Source organism: Oncorhynchus clarkii, chromosome 12, assembly GCF_045791955.1.
Source record: "Oncorhynchus clarkii lewisi isolate Uvic-CL-2024 chromosome 12, UVic_Ocla_1.0, whole genome shotgun sequence".
Taxonomy (NCBI): Eukaryota; Metazoa; Chordata; class Actinopteri; order Salmoniformes; family Salmonidae; genus Oncorhynchus; species Oncorhynchus clarkii.
The window spans coordinates 88,171,507-88,185,301 of NC_092158.1; the positions used below are offsets into that span (position 1 = coordinate 88,171,507).

Below are 13,795 nucleotides of genomic sequence, written 5' to 3' on the forward strand. Positions count from 1 at the left end.
AATCCTGACTGGTATGTTTTCTCCTTCTACTCTCTCCACCCTAACCCAATCCTGACTGGTATGTTTTCTCCTTCTATCCTCTCCACCCTAACCCAATCCTGACTGGTATGTTTTCTCCTTCTATCCTCTCCACCCTAACCCAATCCTGACTGGTATGTTTTCTCCTTCTCTCTCCACCCTAACCCAATCCTGACTGGTATGTTTTCTCCTTCTATCCTCTCCACCCTAACCCAATCCTGACTGGTATGTTTTCTCCTTCTATCCTCTCCACCCTAACCCAATCCTGACTGGTATGTTTTCTCCTTCTATCCTCTCCACCCTAACCCAATCCTGACTGGTATGTTTTCTCCTTCTATCCTCTCCACCCTAACCCAATCCTGACTGGTATGTTTTCTCCTTCTACTCTCTCCACCCTAACCCAATCCTGACTGGTATGTTTTCTCCTTATATCCTCTCCACCCTAACCCAATCCTGACTGGTATGTTTTCTCCTTCTAGGGCAGAAAAAACGGAAGTGTTAAGCGACGATCTTCTGCAGGTAAATAAGTGTGTGTGTGTGTGTGTGTGTGCGTGCATGCCTGCCTGTTTTTGTGTGTGTGTGTGTGTGTGCGTGCCTGTGTGTGTGTGTGATTTCTGACCTTCTTGTTAGCATGGTGTCTGATACGTGTTGCTGTGCTGGTCTTAGGTGGAGAAGCGGTTGGATCTGGTCAAACAGGTGACCCACAGCACTCACAAGAAGCTGACCGCCTGCCTGCAGGGCCAGCAAGGGGCTGAAGAGAGAGAGAAGAAATCCGTCAAGTCTCCCTCGGTAAGGACCAATCAGATTCTTGTTTATGCAATGTGTCAGTGAGTCCTGTCCTATTCAAATAAACCAGGAATAAATAAAAGTCCATAATATCCCCATTCACAGTGACAGAGGAACATGTTCTGCTTCCTTGTGCGATGATATGGCATGGTATGGTGATATGGTATGCTATGGTGATATGAAATGGTATGATGATATTATATGGTGTGGTGATATGATATGGTATGGTATGATGATATGATATGGTATGGTATGATGATATGATATGGTGTGATGATATGATATGGTGATATGATATGGTATGGTGATATGATATGGTGATATGGTATGGTGATATGATATGGTGATATGATATGGTATGGCGATATGATATGGTATTATGATGATATGATATGGTATGGTGATATGATATGGTATGGTGATATGGTATGGTGATATGATATGATGATATGGTACGTTGATATGAAATGGTGATATGGTATGGTGATATGATATGGTATGGTGATATGATATGGTGATATGATATGGTATGATGATATGATATGGTGATATGATATGGTATGGTGATATGATATGGTATGGTGATATGGTATGGTGATATGATATGGTGATATGGTATGGTGATATGATATGGTGATATGATATGGTATGGTGATGTGATATGGTATGGTGTGATGATATGATATGGTGATATGATATGGTATGATGATATGATATGGTGATAGGATATGGTATGATGATAATATATGGTATGATGATATTATATGGTATGGTGATATGATATGGTAGGATGATATGATATGGTATGGTGATATGATATGGTGATATGATATGGTATGGTGATATGATATGATATGGTGATATGATATGGTATGATGATAATATATGGTATGATGATATTATATGGTATGGTGATATGATATGGTATTATGATGATATGATATGGTATGGTGATATGATATGATATGGTGATATGGTATGATGATATGATATGGTATGGTGATATATGGTATGGCGATATGATATGATGATATGATATGGTGATATGGTATGGTGATATGATATGGTATGGTGATATGATATGGTATTATGATGATATGGTATGGTGATATGATATGGTATGGTAATATGATATGGTGATATGGTATGGCGATATGATATGGTGATATGATATGGTGATATGATATGGTATGGTGATATGGTATGATCATATGATATGGTATGGCGATATGATATGGTGATATGATATGATATGGTGGTATGGAGATATGATATGGTGATATGATATGATATTGTATGGTGATATGGTATGATGATATGATGATATGATATGGTGATATGATATGGTATGGTGATATGATATGATATGGTGATATGATATGATATGGTGATATGATATGGTATGGTGATATGATATGGTATGGTGATATGGTATGATATGATGATATGATGATATGATATGATATTTTGATATGATATGGTATGGTGATATGATATGGTATGGTGATATGATATGATATGGTGATATGATATGGTATGGTGATATGATATGGTGATATGATATGGTGATATGATATGGTATGGCGATATGATATGGTGATATGATATGGTGATATGATATGGTGATATGATATGGTATGGTGATATGATATGGTATGGTGATATGATATGGTATGGTGATATGGTATGATATGATGATATGATGATATGATATGATATTTTGATATGATATGGTATGGTGATATGATATGGTATGGTGATATGATATGATATGGTGATATGATATGGTATGGTGATATGATATGATGATATGATATGGTGATATGATAGGTTATGGTATGGTGATATGATATGATGATATGATATGGTGATATGATAGGTTATGGTATGGTGATATGATATGATATGGTGATATGGTATGATATGATGATATGATGATATGATATGATATTTTGATATGATATGGTATGGTGATATGATATGGTATGGTGATATGATATGATATGGTGATATGATATGGTATGGTGATATGATATGGTATGGTGATATGGTATGATATGATGATATGATGATATGATATGATATTTTGATATGATATGGTATGGTGATATGATATGGTATGGTGATATGATATGATATGGTGATATTATATGGTATGGTGATATGATATGATGATATGATATGGTGATATGATAGGTTATGGTATGGTGATATGATATGATATGGTGTGGTGATATATGAAATACTGTATGTTAATACTTGCTGTCTTGTATCAGAAAAAGCTTCCACTAACCATCCTGGCACAATGTATGGTAGAAGGAGCTGCTATGTTGGGGGACGACTCTCTACTAGGGTGAGTCCCTGTATACGCACTCACTCTCTCGCTCACTCACTCACTCACTCACTCACTCACTCACTCACTCACTCACTCACTCACACACCTTTTTTTATGTTGATTCTGCCATAATTCCACTCTGTCCTCTTTGACCTTGTTCTCTATCTGATGCATTCTGATTAGCTGAAGCCGGGTCCTAGCTGACGTGATTGGCTATGGCATGCGTCCTATCTGACGTTGTGATTGACTGGGACCTAGCTGACATTGTGATTGGCTGTGGCAGGGACCCCATCTGATGTTTTGATTGGCTCTGTTCCCCTAACAGGAAGATGCTGAACCTGTGTGGGGAGACAGAGGAGAAGCTGGCCCAGGAACTGATTCAGTTTGAGTTCCAGATAGAGAAAGATGTGGTGGAGCCTCTCTATGAGCTGGCTGAGGTGAGTCCTACTGTCACTATGATGAGGTGAGTCCTACTGTCACTATGATGAGGTGAGTCCTACTGTCACAATGATGAGGTGAGTCCTACTGTCACTATGGTGAGGTGAGTCCTACTGTCACTATGATGAGGTGAGTCCTACTGGCTCTATGATGAGGTGAGTCCTACTGTCACTATGATGAGGTGAGTCCTACTGTCACTATGATGAGGTGAGTCCTACTGTCAATATGATGAGGTGAGTCCTACTGTCTCTATGATGAGGTGAGTCCTACTGTCACTATGATGAGGTGAGTCCTACTGTCTCTATGATGAGGTGAGTCCTACTGTCTCTATGATGAGGTGAGTCCTACTGTCTCTATGATGAGGTGAGTCCTACTGTCACTATGATGAGGTGAGTCCTACTGTCTCTATGATGAGGTGAGTCCTACTGTCTCTATGCTGAGGTGAGTCCTACTGTCACTATGATGAGGTGAGTCCTACTGTCACTATGATGAGGTGAGTCCTACTGTCACAATGATGAGGTGAGTCCTACTGTCACTATGGTGAGGTGAGTCCTACTGTCACTATGATGAGGTGAGTCCTACTGGCTCTATGATCAGGTGAGTCCTACTGTCACTATGATGAGGTGAGTCCTACTGTCAATATGATGAGGTGAGTCCTACTGTCTCTATGATGAGGTGAGTCCTACTGTCACTATGATGAGGTGAATCCTACTGTCACTATGATGAGGTGAGTCCTACTGTCACTATGATGAGGTGAGTCCTACTGTCACTATGATGAGGTGAGTCCTACTGTCTCTATGATGAGGTGAGTCCTACTGTCTCTATGCTGAGGTGAGTCCTACTGTCACTATGATGAGGTGAGTCCTACTGTCTCTATGATGAGGTGAGTCCTACTGTCTCTATGATGAGGTGAGTCCTACTGTCTCTATGCTGAGGTGAGTCCTACTGTCACTATGATGAGGTGAGTCCTATTGTCTCTATGATGAGGTGAGTCCTACTGTCTCTATGATGAGGTGAGTCCTACTGTCTCTATGATGAGGTGAGTCCTACTGTCACCATGATGAGGTGAGTCCTACTGTCTCTATGATGAGGTGAGTCCTACTGTCCCTAGCCATACATTATTTAAAGTTATAATTGTTATAATTGCCTGTCCAGAGGCTGCCCACAACATTCACCGTTACTATCTCTGACTGAACATGATCATTAAGACACAATGTCAGCATGTTCATTATTGTCTATTAACTTCAGTATGGTGGAATATTCCTCCCCAATGTCCACTCCCAGATAACTAGCAGATAACTGAATGTAGTGGGGATACATGATAGAGGAGGGTTGATGTGTTCCCTGTCTCATCCCAGGTGGACATTCCCATATAACTAGTAGATAACTGAATGTAGTGGAGATACAGTATAGAGGAGGGTTGATGTGTTCCCTGTCTCATCCCAGGTGGACATTCCCAACATCCAGAAACAGAGGAAACATTTAGCCAAGCTGGTCCTGGACATGGACTCTGCTCGCACACGGTGAGGGATGGACTGTTAACATACAGGCTGGGACCTGATGCTCTCTTCACTGGTCTTCACCTCTTAAAGACATGCTCACGTTTAGAATAATGCTTAGACTAGCATGTTCCTTCCCTCAGTGCCTGTGTCTCAAATCGCGCCCTAATCCCTATATAGTGTACACTACTGGTCAGAAGTAGTGCACTATATAGCGTGGAATAGGATGCCTTTTGGGATGCTGTCGTGTGTGTTGGTGTTCCATCCCTCCTGCTAAACTCTTCTTCTGTCTCCTCCTTAACCTGTAGGTTTCACCAGTCGTCCAAGTCCTCCAGTCACCCAAGCAACCTGCAGGCGGGCGGGGCCAAGGGGGAGGCCCTCAGAGAGGAGATGGAAGAGGCAGCCAATAGGATGGAGATCTGCAGGGTGAGTCACAGGGTTCTAGAGGTTCAGGCTCCTCCTCCTTCACCAACTGTAATCCCCTCCCACACACCATGAAACTACATTAACCACTACAAGGTTACAGACTGTATTAAGGTTACAGACTGTATTAACCACTACAAGGTTACAGACTGTATTAACCACTACAAGGTTACAGACTGTATTAAGGTTACAGACTGTATTAACCACTACAAGGTTACAGACTGTATTAACCACTACAAGGTTACAGGCTGTATTAAGGTTACAGGCTGTATTAACCACTACAAGGTTACAGACTGTATTAAGGTTACAGACTGTATTAAGGTTACAGACTGTATTAACCACTACAAGGTTACAGACTGTATTAAGGTTACAGACTGTATTAACCACTACAAGGTTACAGACTGTATTAACCACTACAAGGTTACAGACTGTATTAAGGTTACAGACTGTGTTAAGGTTACAGACTGTATTAACCACTACAAGGATACAGACTGTATTAAGGTTACAGACTGTATTAACCACTACAAGGTTACAGACTGTATTAAGGTTACAGACTGTATTAACCACTACAAGGTTACAGACTGTATTAACCACTACAAGGTTACAGACTGTATTAAGGTAACAGACTGTATTAAGGTTACAGACTGTATTAACCACTACAAGGTTACAGACTGTATTAAGGTTGCAGACTGTATTAATGTTACAGACTGTATTAACCACTACAAGGTTACAGACTGTATTAAGGTAACAGACTGTATTAAGGTTACAGACTGTATTAACCACTACAAGGTTACAGACTGTATTAACCACTACAAGGTTACAGACTGTATTAACCACTACAAGGTTACAGACTGTATTAAGGTTACAGACTGTATTAATGTTACAGACTGTATTAACCACTACAAGGTTACAGACTGTATTAACCACTACAAGGTTACAGACTGTATTAACCACTACAAGGTTACAGACTGTATTAACCACTACAAGGTTACAGACTGTATTAACCACCACAAGGTTAAAGACTGTATTAAGGTTACAGGCTGTATTAAGGTTACAGGCTGCAATAAGGTTAAAGGTAATTTCTTATTCTCTTTTCCAGGATCAACTATCAGCGGATATGTATAATTTTGTGGCCAAAGAAATAGACTATGCAAACTACTTTCAGACGGTTAGTACGTTTTCTGTATCATTGTATTTGCCCTTCAGATGGCATTGACTCCCTTTACAGTCAAATAGCTGAGCGGCTGTTTAAACCTCACCTTTTTACCCCTCTGTCCCTCTGTGTCTCTCTGTCCTTCTGTCACCCTCTGTCCTTCTGTGTCTCTCTGTCCCTCTGTGTCTCTGTCCTTCTGTATCTCTCTGTCCTTCTGTGTCTCTCTGTCCCCCTCTGTATCCTTACGTGTCTCTCTGTCCCTGTGTCTCTGTCCCCCTCTCTGTCCTTCTGTGTCTCTCTGTCCCCCTCTGTATCCTTACGTGTCTCTCTGTCCCTGTCCCCCTCTCCTTCCCTGTGTCTCTGTCCCCCTCTCTGTCCCTGTGTCTCTGTCCCCCTCTCTGTCCCTGTGTCTCTGTCCCCCTCTCTGTCTCTGTGTGTCTCCCTGTAGCTCATAGAGATCCAGGCAGAATATCACAGGAAGTCTCTAGAGATCCTCCAGAGTGTCCTGCCCACCATTAAGGCTCACCAGGGTGAGTAATGTGTGTGTGTGTGTGTGTGTGTGTGTGTGTGTGTGTGTGTGTGTGTGTGTGTGTGTGTGTGTGTGTGTTGTCGTGGAAATTTCCTCTATTTACCAAATCATGGGAGCAAACCACACACACAAGTCAGAGTTAGTTACCAAAGTCCATCTTTAATTATATGAGCTCTATCACAACCCTGTGACTCTCAGATTGATTCAGTGTCTCCCAGTGAATCCTCTGAGAGCCCCCTTACAATGCAACTGAGTTCCTTTAATAGCAAAGACACACATAGTCAGACAGCATAGACATAACTCCCTAACAGTGTGTGTGTGTGTGTGTGTGTGTGTGTGTGTGTGTGTGTGTGTGTGTGTGTGTGTGTGAGAGAGAGAGAGAGCTCGTCCATGCCTGCACAGGTACACATGCCTGTCTGCTCCTCGTGTGTCTACCTGTTGTATAATGTGTTGTTCTGCCACAGAGGCGTGGGTGGAGAAGCCTTCGTATGGCAAGGCCCTGGAGGAACACCTGACCATCAGCAGCAGAGAGATCGCCTTCCCCATCGAGGCCTGTGTCACAATGCTGCTGGAGTGTGGCATGCAGGAGGAGGTATAGAAAAAGATGAAGCCTGCTTTACACTAGCTTTCCCAGACCCAGATGAAGCCTACTTAACACTGTTAAGTTTCCCAGACCCAGATGAAGCCTACTTAACACTATTAAGTTTCCCAGACCCAGATGAAGCCTACTTAACAATAAGTTTCCCAGACCCAGATGAAGCCTACTTAACAATAAGTTTCCCAGACCCAGATGAAGCCTACTTAACAATAAGTTTCCCAGACCCAGATGAAGCCTACTTAACACTACTATGTTTCCCAGACCCAGATGAAGCCTACTAAACACTACTATGTTTCCCAGACCCAGATGAAGCCTACTTAACACTAAGTTCCCCATACCCAGATGAAGCCTACTTAATAATAAGTTCCCCACACCCAGATGAAGCCTACTTAACACTACTAAGTTTCCCAGACCCAGATGAAGCCTAATTAACACTACTAAGTTTCCCAGACCCAGATAAAGCCTACTTAACAATAAGTTTCCCAGACCCAGATGAAGCCTACTTAACACTAAGTTCCCCATACCCAGATGAAGCCTACTTAACACTACTAAGTTTCCCAGACCCAGATGAAGCCTACTTAACACTAAGTTTCCCAGACCCAGATGAAGCCTACTAAACAATAAGTTTCCCAGACCCAGATGAAGCCTACTAAACAATAAGTTTCCCAGACCCAGATGAAGCCTACTTAACACTAAGTTCCCCACACCCAGATGAAGCCTACTTAATACTAAGTTCCCCACACCCAGATGAAGCCTACTTAACACTACTAAGTTTCCCAGACCCAGATGAAGCCTAATTAACACTACTAAGTTTCCCAGACCCAGATGAAGCCTACTTAACAATAAGTTTCCCAGACCCAGATGAAGCCTACTTAACACTAAGTTCCCCATACCCAGATGAAGCCTACTTAACACTACTAAGTTTCCCAGACCCAGATGAAGCCTAATTAACACTACTAAGTTTCCCAGACCCAGATGAAGCCTACTTAACACTACTAAGTTTCCCAGACCCAGATGAAGACTACTTAATACGAAGTTTCCCATACCCAGATGAAGCCTACTTAACACTACTATGTTTCCCAGACCCAGATGAAGCCTACTTAACACTACTATGTTTCCCAGACCCAGATGAAGCCTACTTAACACTAAGTTCCCCACACCCAGATGAAGCCTACTTAATACTAAGTTCCCCACACCCAGATGAAGCCTACTTAACACTACTAAGTTTCCCAGACCCAGATGAAGCCTAATTAACACTACTAAGTTTCCCAGACCCAGATGAAGCCTACTTAACACTACTATGTTTCCCAGACCCAGATGAAGCCTACTTAACACTAAGTTCCCCACACCCAGATGAAGCCTACTTAATACTAAGTTCCCCACACCCAGATGAAGCCTACTTAACACTACTAAGTTTCCCAGACCCAGATGAAGCCTAATTAACACTACTAAGTTTCCCAGACCCAGATGAAGCCTACTTAACAATAAGTTCCCCATACCCAGATGAAGCCTACTTAACACTACTAAGTTTCCCAGACCCAGATGAAGCCTAATTAACACTACTAAGTTTCCCAGACCCAGATGAAGCCTACTTAACACTACTAAGTTTCCCAGACCCAGATGAAGCCTACTTAATACGAAGTTTCCCATACCCAGATGAAGCCTACTTAACACTACTATGTTTCCCAGACCCAGATGAAGCCTACTTAACACTACTATGTTTCCCAGACCCAGATGAAGTCTACTTAACACTAAGTTCCCCACACCCAGATGAAGCCTACTTAATACTAAGTTCCCCACACCCAGATGAAGCCTACTTAACACTACTAAGTTTCCCAGACCCAGATGAAGCCTAATTAACACTACTAAGTTTCCCAGACCCAGATGAAGCCTACTTAACAATAAGTTTCCCAGACCCAGATGAAGCTGAAGATGAAGATGTCCTTCTGTGTCTCTCTGTCCCCCTCTGTATCCTTACGTGTCTCTCTGTCCCTGTGTCGCTGTCCCCCTCTCCTTCCCTGTGTCTCTGTCCCCCTCTCTGTCCCTGTGTCTCTGTCCCCCTCTCTGTTCATGTGTCTCTTAACACTACTAAGTTTCCCAGACCCAGATGAAGCCTACTTAATACGAAGTTTCCCATACCCAGATGAAGCCTACTTAACACTACTATGTTTCCCAGACCCAGATGAAGCCTACTTAACACTACTATGTTTCCCAGACCCAGATGAAGCCTACTTAACACTAAGTTCCCCACACCCAGATGAAGCCTACTTAATACTAAGTTCCCCACACCCAGATGAAGCCTACTTAACACTACTAAGTTTCCCAGACCCAGATGAAGCCTAATTAACACTACTAAGTTTCCCAGACCCAGATGAAGCCTTCTTAACAATAAGTTCCCCATACCCAGATGAAGCCTACTTAACACTACTAAGTTTCCCAGACCCAGATGAAGCCTAATTAACACTACTAAGTTTCCCAGACCCAGATGAAGCCTACTTAACACTACTAAGTTTCCCAGACCCAGATGAAGCCTACTTAATACGAAGTTTCCCATACCCAGATGAAGCCTACTTAACACTACTATGTTTCCCAGACCCAGATGAAGCCTACTTAACACTACTATGTTTCCCAGACCCAGATGAAGTCTACTTAACACTATGTTCCCCACACCCAGATGAAGCCTACTTAATACTAAGTTCCCCACACCCAGATGAAGCCTACTTAACACTACTAAGTTTCCCAGACCCAGATGAAGCCTAATTAACACTACTAAGTTTCCCAGACCCAGATGAAGCCTACTTAACAATAAGTTTCCCAGACCCAGATGAAGCTGAAGATGAAGATGTCCTTCTGTGTCTCTCTGTCCCCCTCTGTATCCTTACGTGTCTCTCTGTCCCTGTGTCGCTGTCCCCCTCTCCTTCCCTGTGTCTCTGTCCCCCTCTCTGTCCCTGTGTCTCTGTCCCCCTCTCTGTTCATGTGTCTCTTAACACTACTAAGTTTCCCAGACCCAGATGAAGCCTACTTAATACGAAGTTTCCCATACCCAGATGAAGCCTACTTAACACTACTATGTTTCCCAGACCCAGATGAAGCCTACTTAACACTACTATGTTTCCCAGACCCAGATGAAGCCTACTTAACACTAAGTTCCCCACACCCAGATGAAGCCTACTTAATACTAAGTTCCCCACACCCAGATGAAGCCTACTTAACACTACTAAGTTTCCCAGACCCAGATGAAGCCTACTTAACAATAAGTTTCCCAGACCCAGATGAAGCCTACTTAACAATAAGTTTCCCAGACCCAGATGAAGCCTACTTAACACTAAGTTCCCCATACCCAGATGAAGCCTACTTAATACGAAGTTTCCCATACCCAGATGAAGCCTACTTAATACTAAGTTTCCCAGACCCAGATGAAGCCTACTTAACACTACTAAGTTTCCCAGACCCAGATGAAGCCTACTTAACACTACTAAGTTTCCCAGACCCAGCTGATGCCTACTTAAAACTACTAAACATTCTGATTACAGAGTAGCGTTAATATAGGATTTAGCCGTTAGAGTGTGTTTATTGTAAACAAAGTTACAGTATGTACTCGATTTATATTTCACTATTTATCTCTATGATGACCCTGCTCTGGTTCCCTGACTTCCTGACTCCCTGTCTTCCTGACTCCCTGTCTTCCTGACTCCCTGTCTTCCTGATTCCCTGTCTTCCTGACTCCCTGTCTTCCTGACTCCCTGTCTTCTTGACTCCCTGTCTTCCTGCCTCCCTGTCTTCTTGAGTCCCTGTCTTCCTGACTCCCTGTCTTCCTGACTCCCTGTTTTCCTGACTCCCTGTCTTCCTGACTCCCTGTCTTCCTGTGTGTGTAGGGTCTGTTCAGAGTTGCTCCTTGTCTTCCTGACTCCCTGTCTTCCTGACTCCCTGTCTTCCTGACTCCCTGTCTTCCTGACTCCCTGTATGTGTAGGGTCTGTTCAGAGTGGCTCCCTGTCTTCCTGACTCCCTGTCTTCCTGACTCCCTGTGTGTGTAGGGTCTGTTCAGAGTGGCTCCCTGTCTTCCTGACTCCCTGTCTTCCTGACTCCCTGTCTTCCTGACTCCCTGTGTGTGTAGGGTCTGTTCAGAGCGGCTCCCTGACTCCCTGTCTTCCTGACTTCCTGTCTTCCTGACTCCCTGTCTTCCTGTGTGTGTAGGGTCTGTTCAGAGTTGCTTCCTGACTCCCTGTCTTCCTGACTCCCTGTGTGTGTAGGGTCTGTTCAGAGTTGCTCCCTCGACCTCCAAGCTGAAGAAGCTGAAGGCCTCCCTGGACTGTGGTGTTATGGACGTACAGGAGTTTTCAGCTGACCCCCACGCCATCGCAGGTTACCTTACACACCCACACACACATACACCCACACACACAGACACACACACCCACATATACAGACACACACACCCACACACACAGACACACACACACACACACACACAGACACACCCACCCACACATACACATACCCACACACACAGACACACACACCCACACATATAGACACACACACCCACACATACACACACACACCCACACATACAGACACACACACCCACACATACAGACACACACACCCACACACACAGACACACAGACACACACCCACACATACACACCCACACACACAGACACCCACACATACAGACACACACACCCACACGTACAGACACACACACCCACACATACAGACACACACACCCACACACACAGACACACAGACACACACCCACACACACAGACACACAGACACACACCCACACATACAGACATACACACCCACACACACAGACACCCACACATACAGACACACACACCCACACGTACAGACACACACACCCACACATACAGACACACACACCCACACACAGTATATGAAAACACTTAAATACACTCCCATGCATTTAACCCCGGTATTTGTAAATAGTATTTGAAATAAGTATTTAAAAATACCCTCAAATATAATTTGATAAACTATTTTGTTTTTACAAATAACTATTAAAAGACTCAAAATTCTAAAAAGTATTTTAAATACTACAGTGTACAGATAAATAAATGCATCATGTAAAGTGTTGGTCCCGTGTTTCATGAGCTGAAATAAAAAATCCCAGAAATGTTCTACACGCACAAAAAACGTATTTCTCTCAAATGTTGTGCTCAAATGTGTTTACATCCCTGTTAGTGAACATTTCTACTTTGCCAAGATAATCCATCCATCTGACAGGTGTGGTATATCAACAAGCTGATTAAACACCATGGCCATTACACAGGTGCACCTTGTGCTGGGAACAATAAAAGGCCACTCTAAAATGTGCAGTTTTGTAACACAACACAATGCCACAGATGTCTCAAATTTCGAGTGAGTGGGCTTCACAACCGCAGACCATTTGTACGGCGTTGTGTGGGCGAGCAGTTTGCTGATGTCAACGTTGTGAACAGTGGTCACCATGGTGGCGGTGGGGTTATGGTATGGGCAGACATAAGCTACGGACAACGAACACAATTGCATTTTACCCATAGCAATTTGAATGTACAAGAATACCGGGGCAAGATCTTGAGGCCCATTGTCTTGCCATTCATCCAACCACCATCATGTTTCAGCATGATAATGCACAGCCCCATGTTGCAAGGATCTGTACACAATTCTGAAAATGTCCCAGTTATTCCATGGCCTGCATACTCACCAGACATGTCACCCATTGAGCATGTTTGTGATGCTCTGGATGGACGTGTACAACAGCGCGTTCCAGTTCCCGCCAATATCCAGCAACTTTGCACAGCCATTGAAGAGGAGTGGGACAACATTCCACAGGCCACAACCAACAGCCTGATCAACTCTATGTGAAGGTGTGTAGTGCTGCATGAGGCAAATGGTCCCACCAGATACTGACTGGTTTTCTGATCCACTCCCCCAATTATTTTTTAAAGGTAACTGTGACCAACAGATGCATGTCTGTATTCCCAGTCATGTGACATCCATAGATTA

General features: G+C 43.2%; 1 protein-coding gene across 1 annotated transcript in view; it reads left to right on the plus strand.

Moving 5' to 3' along the window:
* Window positions 1-504: 504 nt before the first annotated feature.
* The window catches only part of LOC139421593 (rho GTPase-activating protein 44-like), a 38,722-nt gene continuing 25,431 nt past the window's right edge, over window positions 505-13,795 (plus strand). Inside the window, exons 1-10 of the mRNA XM_071172644.1 lie at window positions 505-537; window positions 685-807; window positions 3,081-3,157; window positions 3,465-3,576; window positions 5,024-5,100; window positions 5,385-5,502; window positions 6,599-6,667; window positions 7,101-7,182; window positions 7,646-7,773; window positions 12,031-12,142. Of these exons, the coding sequence (XP_071028745.1) occupies window positions 3,114-3,157; window positions 3,465-3,576; window positions 5,024-5,100; window positions 5,385-5,502; window positions 6,599-6,667; window positions 7,101-7,182; window positions 7,646-7,773; window positions 12,031-12,142 (742 nt within the window). The 5' untranslated portion in view covers window positions 505-537; window positions 685-807; window positions 3,081-3,113. The remainder of the gene's footprint in view (window positions 538-684; window positions 808-3,080; window positions 3,158-3,464; window positions 3,577-5,023; window positions 5,101-5,384; window positions 5,503-6,598; window positions 6,668-7,100; window positions 7,183-7,645; window positions 7,774-12,030; window positions 12,143-13,795) is intronic.